General features: G+C 49.0%; 1 protein-coding gene across 4 annotated transcripts in view; it reads right to left on the minus strand.

The window, feature by feature from the left end:
• Positions 1–15,577, minus strand: part of STAC (SH3 and cysteine rich domain) — a 139,953-nt gene that overhangs the window by 42,222 nt on the left and 82,154 nt on the right. For all 4 annotated transcript variants that reach the window (XM_045436636.1, XM_045436635.1, XM_045436638.1 and 1 more), the window contains exons 3-5: positions 5,972–6,072; positions 4,311–4,392; positions 3,059–3,174 (exon numbers count right to left, since the gene is read on the minus strand). In XM_045436636.1, the coding sequence (XP_045292592.1) occupies positions 3,059–3,174; positions 4,311–4,392; positions 5,972–6,072 (299 nt within the window). The remainder of the gene's footprint in view (positions 1–3,058; positions 3,175–4,310; positions 4,393–5,971; positions 6,073–15,577) is intronic.

Genomic DNA, 15,577 nt, shown 5'->3' on the forward strand with positions numbered 1-15,577 from the left:
ACACTCAGGCGATGTGACTGGGAATAAAGGATAAGGACATCCAAAAATGCTCTCCCCCGTGAAAAACGCAAGAACGCGGGCAAAAAGCATCCAAATCAACTTTTTCAAAACTCCAGAAAGCAACCAGTTCTCTGGGAAGAACGTGGCTACCTAGAGAGTTGCAAAGTGTGCTCAGTGTTGGGAACATGAGTAACGAGAGGCTGCGTGTATCTTTGAGGGTTCTGAGGTCAGCCTTGAAGAATCCCTTAATTCTACAAGCATTTCCTGAGTGCCCCCTAGGTGCCAGCCCTCCGTATAATGAGATGACTAGGGAATGGAGGTGCCAGCCCCCCATATAATGAGATGACTAGGGAACAGAGAGCCCTGATGTCTAGTCGCTGGGTCTGTAATTTTGGAAAAAGAGGCAAAAGCAGACAATTATGCTTCAATTGTCTCTATCCTATAAGAAAGGAAGTTTTTGAAGATCCAGGCGGGGAGCAATTCATCGTGCTTCGGGGAGTCTGAGAACTCTTCATGGTTTGTGTAAAAAAAAGACCAACAGTTGGTCTTAAAGAACTTCAACTAGGGGCACGGCAAGTCCTAAGATATGGAGATGTCAAAGAGTTTGGTGCGTTCAAGGGAAGGTGGGTCTTTAGGGCAGTGACAGGCCTCATATGCCATGCTAGAGTCCGGGCATAAGCAAATCAATACAGTGTTTCAATTAGGAACCCTGCACAAAGAATTTCTTCAAAAGAAGACAAATCTGGAGGTACTGATACGAGTAGACTCGAAAGGAAGAGGGGAACACAGCTATTTCTTGGAAATAATCTGGGTGAGAGATGGTGGGATTAAAACCTCCAGCACTGGGGACAGAGACAAAAGGCACTTTTGATACACATTTCTGAGTTCTGAGTGACAGGACCCAATCACCGATGGGACATCAGTTTAGCTTGGACATGCTGATTTAGAGATTTCTGTAGACTTGGACAGGAGGTTAGGACAATAAGTATCTAGAGTCATCAGCTTTAGACATGGTGCTTGGACCAGTGGAATGTGAACGAGATAACCAGGAAGGGCATGGGGCACAGAATGGCCAAGCCAAAGCAGAGCCCTCCGAACAGCCCTGGCTTAAGGAGTGATTGGAGGAACATCAGAGGAGACGGGCTGAGCGGGGGAGCAGGGTGGAACCCTGGGGGGCGGGGTGTCTAGCCTCTTACAGAGCCCAGTAATCGGCCCCATTCAGGGATGGCCTGGGAACTGCCCTTCTCGGACAACACACCTGCCTTTCTAATGGATTACACCCTTGTTTCACTTCATAATAACAACTCAAATTCAAGGGCTAGATGCTTAATGAAAATAACATAGCGGCAACTGCCACGTATTGGGTGCGAGGCCCTATGCTAGAAGCTTCACTTATACTCTTTACCATTAACCAACCCACGTAGCAGCCGTAACCAATGTACATGTAAGATAAATCCCATCCACATGTACTCTGTATGTTTTCATCACATTGAGCACCACTTTTACCCTTCTTTTAGGAAATGAGTTAACGCTGCCATAGGGACTGCCGATTTGATGTACAGCCTCCCGAGGGAGATCGTGAGGGTCAAGGACCTTAAAATGTCACAACTTACACCTGCACTGCCTGACCGCAACGTCTGCCGAGACATATTCCATCTTTACTCCGAAATCCCACAGCGCTCGTGTGACTTAGTTGGTATCATACCCTTCACACGTATGTTCTTATTCTTAAGAAAAACGGTACAAGACCTGTAAGAGTGTATTTCTTAAAAAATGCTAAAGAATGCCACCCGCTTTCTTCTCTATTGCATTGGTCTTCTGTGACAAGTTGTGAATTCTGAGGGTAACAAGGCACGTCCTCCACTTCTTGGTGTCCTCTACGGTGCTCGTGAACTGGGGGCACCTCGTTCACGTTTGCCGAGTAAGACAGAGAGCGGATGGACGTCAGTTTTGTGTTCAGCCGGGACACAGAGTCAAAGAAGTTTTGGTTCTTCCCTCTTAGAAATCAGCGGGATGCATGAAGAACAGGGCTTTCAGGGAGTTTAAAGGTGGCATCTAGGGTAACCATGTGGCACCAGAGGACCTGCAATCCTACCTACTCAGCCACCCGACCTCCATATCTACCCACAGACCACAATCTAGGTTATCCTGCGGATTAACCTGCACCCACTGAGGGAGCTGCTTCAACTCAGCCCCTGAGGACCCCTCTCAGGGGTAAGCCCCGCCCTTCTCCCACGATCCACGGGACCCAGCCCGGCAGACCACCTGGCAGCTCATCTGTGACCGGAAGCCCCCGTCTAATAGGGGATGCGACGGTAGTTGGGTGCGAGCTATCCTACCCGGAACATGCACTGGCAGGTCCTTGCCTCTGCCGGAGGGATGGTGGCCTTCAGCGTGATCTGCAGAGCTGTATGGCATCTTGGGGCATTTATAGAAATTCTGGTTGGGGTAGCCAGCCATAGGATGATGACAGCATGCAGCGGGGATGCATGGGAACAGTGATTTTAGAGCAAGTCAAATGTAGAAGCGGTGTTTGGGAGGGTGAGTGTCCCATGGAACCAGACCCCCACTAATGATACAGCTCAAGCGCCTCTGGGGAGGGGGCAGCTCTCGTGTGAAGCCCAGGGAAGTAACTCATCATACGGAGAAACGACTGAGAAAGAGCTGTAGTTTTGAACTGGGATGTGGCTGGAAGGAGAACTGGACACAACTGGGACTCTCCTGCTCCCGCTACTCGTTGGGTGAAACCTTTCTGTGTGTTGACCGACATGTTGTTATCTATTATCAGTGGAAGGGGAAGGTGGGGGGAATGCATGGACAGTCAAGGAGCAGAGGCCAAGAGCATGGTCTTTGAGGATGAGAGTAAAATGATCCCTGGGTGCGGGCCACAGAAAGGCAAGTGGCCCAAGGCATCTGGGACTTCCCTTCGGAGGCTGCCTGACTCCCAACAGACCCGCCCTCCTGATGCATTTAGGGGGAAACCCATCGCTGCTGCGGTGCCCGAGGCCCTCCCTCCCAGAGCTCTGCAAGTGGACCGAGGGAAGAAGGGGACAATTACGGAGGTTCTGTGAGGCGAGTCAGAGCCACTGCCCGAGCTGCCCTTCTTTGTTCTCTGGGCCAGGGAGGTGCCGAAGCGGAGGGTCTCGTAGACAGGGTCCACCTTATTGCCACAGGCTGCAATGGAAGAGAAAGGTCGTCTGAGTGACAGGTTTCCTCAACTTACCATCAGGGATGCAGCCAAGCCTTTATCTCCTGGGTCAACAGCCCTTGAGAAGAAGCCTTTGTGGGAAAGACCCACTAATCGCTGGGAAAATGGAGCTCTGTGTGGTCGGGCTTTCCTGGCAGATTTCCCGCCCCTGTAATAGGTGCTCATTGGCCAGGTCCTTCCCCTGCACCCATCACTTACAACCAGAGCTCTCTGCTCCCAGACACTTCCTGATTCGTTGGTTTTCCTCATTTGTTATCTGTCCCCAGGACTCCAACTTCAAGGTTCTTCCCAGGGACCAGCTTTATTTCCTCTAGGGTGAGGTTTTGCTCGCCAAGGTGTGAAGCCTTGAGCGAGACACAAAGTCTGCAGTAGGAGGCAAGTGTTGAAAGAATTGGGCATCACCAGGCCTCGTGAATTTCTCTTTAAAAGCTTTCTGACTTATCCATTTCTAGTTTAAAACTCGCCCCCCATCCAAAGGCAAAAATAGATGTAGGGATTCTCAGAGAGAGAGAGAGAGAGAGATGGAAGTAAACGGAAAGATATTGTTAAAGAATAAATTCAAGCCAGAAATATCTATACATATAAGACATCTTTTTGGTCCTCATTAAAGAATAGGTGATATTCACAGAGTTCCTTCCAAACATTGGTCTATCATTTACAATTATTTTTTTTACAACAATTGTGAAAAGCAGCCTTTGCTGTTCTCCCTTTACAGGGTCTGACAGGTTGGGTCACACAGTTAGTGGGTCAGCGGGGAAGCTGGGCTTCGAGTCAGCTCTGTGAGATGCTACACTCCATGCTATTCCATCCCAAAGGAATGGCATTCCCAAAGGAACAGCATTCCCAAAGGAATGGCTCTTCCCAAAGGAATAGCATATCAGCAGCCTTTGGGACTTGGGTGTTTTTCAAGCTTCACCAGGGAAAGGAGAATTTGCTCCACCTAATGTATCCCCTCCAGCAAAGCCAACAGTCGTAACCCAATCAGCCAGCAGACAGATGCACAAACACACCCCACTGGGCCTGCGGTCCTGGGAGAACAGCAGCCGTGAATGCGGACCATGCTGCTCAAAACCCAGCTCGGCCCATCAGCGTCCCAACTCACCGATGGGCATAACTTCTTTAATGCATCCAAACTGTTCGTGAATGAGCAAAGGGGAGCTGTAGTAACGCCGAAACCCTTTTGGCTGGAGAGAGAATGAGAAAGAGAAGGGCTTAATGTCACTGATGAGATGGAGAGAACCACACAAGAGCTCTGAAGATAATACCAGCTGGTTTCGCCAGGGGCACCCCTCTGTCGCCCTTTAAGATGCTGGCTTGTCCTACAAGTTATCCCCGGGGGGGCGGGAGGTACAGGTGGCAGTAAGCAAGCTACAATTGCACCTAGAAAGCAAGCCCCAGCCCTGTCCTTCCCTTTCTTGCCTCTCCTCCTTCTCAGACCATAGCAGCCTCCCTTGTGCCCAGACTCCTCTCCCATCATCTCATCTCCCAGGATCCAAATGGACTGGCATGCATTATTTCAACGTGGCTTACTACTGAGGTTTATTAAAATCATAAAAGGCCTGGAAAAGTGGAAGCCGACCCGAGAGGGAGGCCGTAAGGCCCTGGTGTATATGACAAGCTCCACCCAGAGCCATCTGCCTTGTGTTCTACACTCTGTTATGTTTTTCTGACCCCTCATTCATGGTCTTTGCTTTGGCTTGCGGGCATCTCCATTGGCCGAGGAGGAGGACGGGATCAGGTGAGGCAGGGGTTTTAGAAAAGAGGATACTGCCAACCAGAGTAAGGAGATGAACTCACTAAGAACCTGACTCATTATATCCCAGTGTTGGAAGGGAATTTTGTGGCCCAGACCCTACTACAAGTCTAGAATCCTCTCCGATATTCCTGGAAGGTGGTATCTTCCTTTTTTTGAATACTGTCCGTGATGGGGGGGGGGGGGGATTGGTGGGAGGAGTGCTCAGTAACCCTGAAGGCAGGCCTTTGGTGACACTGTCTCTGGTTGGTAAGACTTGGCATCTACTGATCCTCAAGTCTTTTCCCTGGAGCCACAGAGCAGGATAGAATTCCTCAGGTCTTAAATTTTTTTGAAGATCGCTGTCATAGCCTAAGTATCTACCTCTAGGGTAGACATTCTCGTCCCTTCGACAGCTCTTTGGCCATCCTAGTTTCAATACCCTCAAAAGAGGTTCCTTTTAATCAACATGGGGCGGCAGTACCGAGCCCACACTCCCAAGATGGTAGACCAAGCCCAGAATGGGCCAGGGCCATCTGACCTTCCTGGCTTTGGCCGCCAAGATTTGTCAAAGTGGTGTGTCAATTTTTATTACTCTCCCCATTTTTGAACGCGGTGGTTAATCTCTCTCCCCTTCTTGACATCCCCGGTGCTGTCAGCCAATGGAGCACTGAGGTGACCAGCCACCCTAGGTTTTCTGGGCTGACAGGGTTCCCAGGATGCCCAACTTTCATCTTTAAAACACGGACGGTCCCAGGACGTGGGACTTCTGGTGCTGACGTTGAAAAAGTTCCAACCCAGGACAAGTTGGCCACTCTGTTAAAGACCCTGAGCCCTTTCACATGGGGAGCGTCTGTCTCTTAGGTTGATAAAGCTCCTCTTCTGGTTGATCATTATGCCAATAAGGAAGCCCAGTTGGCAGCCCTGGGGTTCTGGGGCCGCCTTCCTAGTGTCCGGCTACCAGGGTGCCGCGGGGGGGGACCTCGGGACGTGCGGGGGGTTCTGGGCTCACTCCTGGCACCAGCCCTTACCAGCTTGCCCATGCACCGCTGGGGTGCTAGGCCATCCATGCACTTGTGGTGGAGGCTCATCTTACAGGCCTTGCAGCGCAGCCCATGCTTAGTGTTTGCTCCTGTCAGACATGCGCGAGCTTCGGTTAGGATGCGACCCCCCTTTACCTGGCCGACTCGCATCAAGTCCCTGAAAGAGTGGTTGCTCCCCAAACCCAGGTACTTCTTCTCGTCCGTCACTGTCGCATGATGTCTTGGAATGGACGAGATACTGTGGCCCATTCTTTTCCCTTCTCCCGCCTCTTCTACTAAGGTACCAGCTCTGCTTTCTTCCTACTCCCTCCCTCCCCATCGCTCCAGAAAATCTCAGCCTCCTCCATTGTTCACGCAGCTCAGGCTGGTAAGTGCTGGTCTCTCTACCCTTCCTACAGGCCGCCCGTCTCTGTTCTTCTGTACGTCTTGCCAAGTAGTGGAAGTGCTGGAAATGTTGCCCATTTTTACCCGAGTTCCTCTCACAGAGTCTGAGCTGTCAGACAGATTCTCAAAAAAATGGCCGACAAAGGGGGAACAGCATGGTCTGTGTGCGAGGGGGGCTGACGGTACTTAGCGTGGGGACAGGGGACTGGATCCGACACCAGCCCTCGTCTGGCAAAAAGAGGAAGAGGAGGTGGGCAGCCGTGAGAGCACTGCTACAGGAGTCACACAGCCTCCTGGGACAGGAGGCACCCGGGGACAGGGCGTCATGATGGGGTGGGAAGAAAGGAGGAGAGGAGGAGAGAGGAGAGAGGCACCCTGGGGACCACGCTGTTGCAGTGAGGCTCAAGGCAGCAGGGCTGGGGGGTAGACAAGATGGCTGGTGCGGGGGCCTCAGGGAGCTGGGAGGGGTGTCGGCCACCTGCAGTCTGTGTGTTACAGAGCAGCTGCAGGGAGACTAGGTGAAGATACCAGTGCGGGACGTTTGTCTGTCTCCACTTGGTCCAAGACAAGAGGTGCGAAACAGAGCGAGCTGGTCGGCTCCTAACAGGCCTCAAAAATGGGCTGCCAAAATGGAGTGTAGAGCTCCTGCATAACCGAGCACATGAAGCACATTAGAAAAGGTTGAGGGAGGCGCCTGGGTGGCTCAGCCGGTTAAGCGTCCGACTTCGGCTCAGGTCACGATCTCACGGTCTGTGGGTTTGAGCCCCGCGTCGGGCTCTGTGCTGACAGCTCGGAGCCTGAGCCTGCTTCGGATTCTGTGTCTCCTTCTCTCTCTCTCTCCGCCCTTCACTCCCCCTCCTCACCCCCCGCTCATGCTCTCTCTCTCTCTCAAAAATAAAATAAACACTAAAAAAGTTTTTAAGAAAGAAAAGGGAGAAAGGTGGGGGGCTGGAGAGGGTGCCCTTGTGGAGCCACTGAGGCACTGTTACTTTTATCGTGCCCCTTCCACAAAATGAGAAGGATAGGGCCTTCTTCCCTACCGAGTCTTACTTAGAGTGGCATTAAGGAGATGATTTTAAAAGCTTGGCTTCTGTCTCCTGGAGCCTGTGGGACCCACAGCTGCAGCTGTGAACGAGGAATGTTCACACGAAGAATGTTGTTCAAGAAGACCACTGGGGAGGCCATGGGACTCCCTACATCTCACAGGCATTATTAATACGTACATATACCCTGAGACGCGAGGTCTCAAGTATCCCACGGCACCCGCAGCTGACTCCCGAAGCGAAATGAGACCACCCCAAGATCATGTGGGAAACACAACCCTCTTCTCCGCCATTGCCTCCTGGGCTCTTGTCCGGACAAATTCCTAACTGAACTAGTTTATCTGTTTTTGTCTTCCTCCCGTGCACACACAGGGACCAGAACAATCGTTTACAAACGCACTTGAATCACCTCCCTCTCTTGTGTAAACATCTTTCAGTAGGTTCTTCCCGTCTTTCTGACGTTATACAAAATGCTCAGCAAGGCGGGCAGGCTTTGGATGATGTGGTGGGAGCCCGTATCTGCCTTGATCTCAGGCCCATTTCCTTGCTCGCTATGCTCTAGCCACATGGCCTTCTGCAAATCCCCTGGATGCACAAGCTCTTTAATTCCTCAGGGTCTTTCACACACACTGCCCTACATACCTAGAACACTGTCTCTATTACTCTCCACTTGGCTAGCTGGCAAAGAGACCTTTGGGTCTCTTGCCATTTCTTCAACGGAGCTTTCTTGGCAACATTCCCCCTTTTCTGTCTAAATGATCTCTTTTTTTTTTTTTTTTTTTAAATTCTTTCTTACAGCACTCTGTTGTTATTTTTTCCCCAGGCTTAATCACAATTATTTATTCGAGAGTTTGTTTACGTATGCCTTTCCTCCTGGGCTGTGAACCCAATGAGGCTCAGGGCTGTGTTTGCTCATTTGCTACTGTGTACCCAGCTCTGACTACAACATCCCATAAATATGTGTTAAATACATTAATGAACGAATTCTCTCATGGTCGCACATGTATCGAAACAGGGGTGATTGCTTTAGATAATGAAATGGAGTTGATTCATTGATGGTGTAGAAACGGCATTCAAGGGCCGGGAGAGGACTTGAAGATCATCCGTATGTACGATTTCGTTTCGCAGATGAGAAGCCTGAGGGTCCAGGTCAGAGGATGTACTGCCTAGTTTCACCTTTCCACTACTTGACCCCAAGCTTCCTCGCTTTAGCGGGGTTAAGGTACAGGAAGATATGAATGGGGCTGATTAGATGATAAAGAAAAAAGGAAGTACAAGAACACGATATTCAGCTGGGAAAAGCAATGGGCAAACTCTTGTCTGACAAAGACCCTACAAGCCCTTCAGGAGGTATTACCGGAAAACTCCCTTTGAGCACATATCCTTGAACAGAAAGCGCGTCCGCTCTTACAACCACAGAACGTCAAAGTGACATGTAAACAAACCAGAAATTACTGGGGATGTGTGCTTAGTCATAAATGCTAGCTGGAAAGCCACTCTTCCTTTTTTGAGAGTAACCACTTAGCCAAAAGACTACAACGTCTTCAGCATATTGGACTTTTGAAAGCAACTCCTTATATTTTGTTTTCAAATTAGAGAACGCTATTTGTGCCCTGGGAGAGAATGTAAGTAAAAGCTTCGAAGAGGAGTTATTTCATTGTGTGCTGAACTCTCAAGTAGCACCATTATATAGCAAAGTTTATTTTCCTTCAGACGTGCATCCCATAATTTCAGTTTTCCTTGTCTGTTCTAATACAGTCCACTATCTGAATGAGTCAGATCACCAGCAATTATTTGATTTGAGGTGTTCCTATTTCTCCTGTGCAATAACAGGAGTGACTGAAGGGGAAAGCCTGTATTTTGTGGCTCAGAGAATAGTTCAAAGGAATAATTCACATCACTCAGTGGTGTCCGTTTACCATAGCAAGATACGGGGAAGCTCTGGTCTGACTCATTATCAGTGACCTTCATCACAAAGGCATCACTTAATGGCACCCTGATGCCTCAGTAAGAGTGGGAGAAATACGATTTTAAATTACAATCTGTCACATGCTGGCTCCTTAAAGTTGAGAAAGCTACTAACATTCCTGGAGCCTCAGCTGTGTCCTTATCATATGAGAATACTACTAAGTACTCCTAGGGTTGCTAATGGCAATGGTGTCAAAAGATACGCAAAGAGGATTGCATGGGTTTAAATACTTGGAAACATAAACATGTCACTGGACGTTAAACAAACACGGTGGACTGGCCACACGAGACTCCCATTTATTCATACCAGGAATAAAAAGTGATATAAGCCCCCAAATCACAAGGTTACTGGGAGAAGTGGCCAGAGCAGAAGGGAATTCAACATGTATTTAGAGGATCAACTGGAAAAATGGCAAGGAATTTAGCAGAAGAGAGAAGGACTGGATTTCCTAATAGCAACTTGGAAACGGGAAAGTCAGGGACCTTCAAACACTGCGGAATTTCAAAATTCTGAGAGATAATCGTTTCCAACCTAGAATTTTATACCCACGCAAATTACCAACAATTATGTAGGCAGAATACACTCATACTCGGGGACCACACTCAGGGATTCGAAATCTTTTCTTTCTCAGGAAACTACTGAAGAAAGTGCCTTAGAAAGATGAGGGAATACAGGAAGCAAGAGGAAATTGTTGGATCCAATGCACGACAGAAGGACTGACACAGAGGAGCGGGAAATGACATGCTCCTGTGATAGGTCTGCAGTGGCCCTAGATGGGCGCTACAAGATGAAGGCCATACTCTTGGGAAACAGATGGAACTTCCAAGTTTATTAATGCCCTTCAGGTTTGTACACTGCAATAGATAGGGCATTTGACAGATACATGGAAGCATCTGGGGGAAAAAACAGTTATAGGTGCATAAAAAGTCAGGAGAGTTAAAAAGGTAATTTCTTTTTTAAAAAATGTTTATTTACTTATTTTGAGAGAGTGAGCATGAGCTGGAGAGGGGCAAAGAGAGAGAGAGGGGGAGGAGGAATCCCAAGCAGGCTCTGTGCTGTCATCTGGCAGAGCCTGATGTGCGGTTCGATGCAAGAAACCACGAGATCATGACCTGAGCTGACACCAGGAGTTGGGTGCTCAACTGAATGAGCCACCCAGGTGTCCCAAAACGGCAATTTCTAATTGAGGGAATACAGAAGCTGTGTAAGAAAAAATGTAATCACGGTATCATATTTGAATCAGAAGTCAGAAACAGTCACGACAGTGTATAAAACTATCAAGCTAACACAAAATTGTGACAAAACTACTTGGGAAGATGAGAGCAAGGAAGGGGGGAAAGCAGGGGGTACTGGAGGGGTGAGAGCAGCCAACGCATCCCATAACCATCGGTTTCTTCCGTGGGGTCTGGGCTGCTGAGATAAATCTAAGATAGTTCTATGCGTTCCAGCTGAAAATTGTTAAGAATGGTAGTTCCTATACTCACATGGGGCTTGGAATGGATCCATGCAAGCCGATGCAACACTGATGAAACGTCAGGCACTGGGCTGTGTTATGAGCAAGGTATCATTTACCACCAGGGATAAGTGAGCTGTCCACAGAAGAACGAAGAGTTGACACTCTCATGAATAAAGCTCTCTACATCGATGTTGGGAGAAATATGAAAGGGGTTTTCTCAACGCAAATGCATCAGCTACACTGGATGACAGGCTCCTTTTATTTGAAAAATAAAATTGGTCACGTGCATCTATACAACAATTGGCCAGAGTCGTTCTGATACGATTCGGCCGCTAAGCCGTTGCTTAACTTTTGGCCAAATACCGTATTTTATCAGTTAAAGATAAAACAGGAGAAACCAAGGGTTTACCATCGGGACCGCTTAACCAGAGAAATGGTATGAGGAATGAGTAAAAATAAGCCTGTATAGAAAAAGAAACGGAATCATAATACAGTACTTAATTCCGCAGGGGACAATAGTTGTAATTGTGGGTAATAATTCGTTTGCTTCCAGATTCTACAGCCACGGAATTACTCCTACAATGTACTTGGTTACAATGGATGTAAATTAGACAATAAAAAAGACTCTTCACTGTGATTTGGGGAAGAAACTTAAAAGAATTTAGAACTAAGTACATAAAAATATGACTATAAGGAGATCCATAAATAGTTCTTGGATTCCATGAAGTATCTATAAAGAATTCACAGATGAATAAAGATAAGAAAAGTTCAAAGACATACCAGCCCCCATCCCTAAGGGTTTAGGTACTAACTACCTCTGACCTCCACCAGTACAGGCACGCCACGGCTGGGAGAAGAAATGGCAAGACATCCCAGCATCAGGAGCGTGCGGATACCAGGGATTCGTGTCACAGAAGGGTCTCAAGGCCAGCGAGATGAAAGCAAAAGCAACGGGTGAGTTTTTTTGGTGCCTGGGAAGACCAGAGGCACTTAAGGCACTTAAGGCACTTAAGGCACGGAAACTACGTGAACCGTGAACCGTAGAAAGAGGACAGTGTTGTTTTTTTTTTTTTTTTTTTTTTTTAATTTTTTTTTCAACGTTTATTTATTTTTGGGACAGAGAGAGACAGAGCATGAACGGGGAAGGGGCAGAGAGAGAGGGAGACACAGAATCGGAAACAGGCTCCAGGCTCTGAGCCATCAGCCCAGAGCCTGACGCGGGGCTCGAACTCACAGACCGCGAGATCGTGACCTGGCTGAAGTCGGACGCTTAACCGACTGCGCCACCCAGGCGCCCCAAGAGGACAGTGTTTTTAAACTAAAGGCTATAACAAAAGCTCTGCTGGGTAATAAAGACAGGCAGTATAATACAGCTGGCATTATCCACGGCCCTTTAAACTTGGATAAACACTACCACAAGGGATGGGAAAGAATTAGGTGGGAATCTGTTAAGAAGCCCTCGGTGATGGGACCCCCACCTGCTTGCCTTGCTTCATTTTCAGGGTACTCCACCTTGACCTCCTTCGTTTTCCCAGATCGTTTGTGGTTCTTGGCAAAGGTGGCTGGATTAGCCTTCTGAAGCGTGCTCGCACGGCCTCTTCTGCGTTTCTTCGTTCAACTGCTAAACAGCTTCCCATCCGGAACCCCTTTGAAGTATTTTCCAGAGCCGCCCACACACACACCCTCCCCCCTTCCTTTATACGGGACCTGTCACTCGCTGCAGCTCCTTACTGTTCCCAGAGTACCTTCACAACAGGCCCTTGACACGAAAGGGCGGGCAGTTCATTCATCGCTGGAAGCCTTGTGGCCAGGAAAGTGCTTGGCTCGGGACGCTACAGTCCATCAGGAACGAAAGCCCACCCGGGCCTGGGCCAGAGAAGTGCCCAGGCGAAGAGAATGCTGGGGGGTCCACCCCACTCATTCTATGGAAAGAGCTAGATTTCTCCTTGTGGTCTCGAATCCCGGAGGCTTGTGTCACTCCGGGGTTCTACTCTGCCCGCAGATCTGGACTCCACGGGCCTCCGCCTAGCTGGTCCTCCTTTTCATACCCACGTTCCAACGTGACTGCATCCTGGCCCGCCGGGACTCAGAACGCCCCAGGGTCTGGGTGACCCCACGATCCAGGCCAGACACTGTTCCACGTGATGCCTGCCTGACCTAGGAAGTGAGCTGAAAGCCGATTCGGGGAATCGCTCCCTCTGTTTCTGCTACCGGCTCTCCGTACCCTCTTCGGAGCACCTGTTGAAAACTATCTGGACTGGAGTCAAACTGGCCCTGCCCCTTGACTCGTATCATTTTGTCTGTGAGTGCTTTGTTATCCTGACGGAGAGATGCCTCAGATTTCCATCATTGCCTTTACCGCACACATATGACCCCGACATCTTGCCCCTCCCTACCTAAACACGCCTGATTATAGCCGGGGGTAAACAAAACTTCGGTCAAGGTTTCCCGTCCCGATGCAATGAAATCACAACCGACAGCGCCACGTAAATGATGGCCTGAAGGATCACCCGCGGCGTGTTGATTTCCAGGATAGGCATGCTTAAAATCTAGAACTTTGGTGCCCTTATTAGCAGCCGTGCTTCCAAATCCAAGTAACATAGGACGATTCGGAGGAATCGAAGCTCCATGTGGAATTAAAAATAATCCATGCAGAACGCAGGAGGTGTTTCCGTGACTTTCCTCCACGTGCTCCTCGACGTCAGCTAAGCCAAATGGAGTCACTGGGCGCGACTGTCTCTTCCCGCGTGGACAATGGGTGACGTGAGAGGAAGCCAAATGAGTGGAGGAAAAACCAAGCACAGTTAAGACGGAAGGAGCCTGGCAGTCAATGCACGCACACACTTGCACACGCACACATGCCTGCACACTCGCTCGTGGGTGCACACACACACATTTGAGATGAAAGACCACTGTACTAGAAGTCAAAAATGGATTCTCATCCTGATCCCGCAGGAAGAAAGGATAGCAGGAGGAATTAAAAATTATCGAGCTCTCGTGTAGTGTTAGGCAGTTTTCCTGGAGGTCTCTTGATGTGATTACTAATTATTACCTGTTCTATGCAAAGCATCATTTTAACTGAAGAAGGCAGGGGTAACCGAGAACTTCAACAGCAAAGAAAGAGGACATGTTGAGCTGGGGTGAATATGTAACTCACTAGCTGTGGAACTCAATATTGCAACTTCCCCCCCCCCTTTTTTTTTAGCCCCACAGTCTTATGAGGTAGGGATTTTTGTTCTCTCATTTCTACGGAGAGTGACCTGAAGCCCAGGGATACAGGACTAGCGAGGACAGAGACGGGATGAGGGTCCAGGTCTACGCTACTTGGAAGCCCCGCTCTCTTCCCTCGCCCCTGCTGCCCCCTGCCAGCCATCTGCACTTTGGCATCTCTACCTTGATCTGGTCTCGATTTCTTCTTCTACCGAACTTGAATGGGAAACATTACAGAGCCATTCACGGTCCTCCCAGCTCTGACTACCTACGAGAATGAGAGAATGAAAATACAAATGTGTCACCGCCGTCCACGAGGGTAGAGTTGGAAGACGGGACGAGAAGGAACAAGGAGTTTCCCCGAGGAGATTCTGGGTCTGCAAATGGTTCTCGTCCCGGCATCCTCTTTGGAAGAGGCTTTCTGATCACACGTGGTGGGTTACAAACAGGCTCTCACGGCTGACGGGGGCGCACAGGAGTGTTCTGGATGAGCCAGCCACCGCAAGGCTGCGGGTCCACGTAGGAGATACGTGCAAGGAGTTACAGGTTCCACGGCTCGGCAGCTCAGCGCACGCTCTTGGATACACACAGAAGGAAACAGAGTCCTTCCCACTGTAGACGCTAATTGTCAAGCCCGCTAAGCCGGCGATTACCTACGCGATCCCTAATGCATTAGGAGTCAAGGCTGCAAACGCATTAGCCCATGTAAGTGCACACTGACGTCTCTAGCTTTGATACACACTTATTCAGGGACCGATTTTTTGTTTGGGAGATGACACTGATGTCATAAATGTTCTCATCTTGGTTGATCCTTTTATTTTGTTTTGTAAACGTTTATTTATTTACTTTGAGAGAGCGAGAGAGTGCATGAGCGGGGAGAGGGGCAGAGAGAGAGAGAGGAGAGAGAATCCCAAGCAGGCTCTGTGCAGCGCAGCTCCCGATGCGGGGCGTGAACTCACAAACCGTGCGATCACGATCCGATCTGAAATCAAGAGTCGGACGCCTAAGAGCCACCCAGGTGCCCCGGTTGATTCTTTTAAAAGGAAGAGTGGAGCCAACGTGGAGAAATATAAACCAAAGAATACAAGAGCACAAAAACAGGATAGCTGTTCTACAACTTGTAACTTCCATGCGTAGACTGTATTAGATTTGTGTGTTCGGATCTGGATGTGCGTGTGTAACACAGGCATATACAAAACACAAATGCACCATGGCGAGGTGGAAGAGGTTGGATCTATGGCATCAGAAGATTTAGATATTAGACTTTAGCTCTGAGACCTTAGATGGGACCTGGTTCTCTGACCTCAGTCTCCCCATCTGAGAAAGGGCATCTTGACCACAAAGTGGGAAAAGCAAGGGGCCCTCTCTTTAGGAAGCGCAATTCAAGTTGCAAAAGGAAACGGTAATAGGGCTAGAAAGTACCCCACCTGCAGGTCTGAACGGTGGCTCTCCCTGAGGTCATGATTTCCAAATTCCTTGAAGGTTGAACTGGACATTCCAAACTTAGGATCTGATGGGGCATGACCCAGAGA

Source organism: Leopardus geoffroyi, chromosome C2 (assembly GCF_018350155.1).
Source record: "Leopardus geoffroyi isolate Oge1 chromosome C2, O.geoffroyi_Oge1_pat1.0, whole genome shotgun sequence".
Taxonomy (NCBI): Eukaryota; Metazoa; Chordata; class Mammalia; order Carnivora; family Felidae; genus Leopardus; species Leopardus geoffroyi.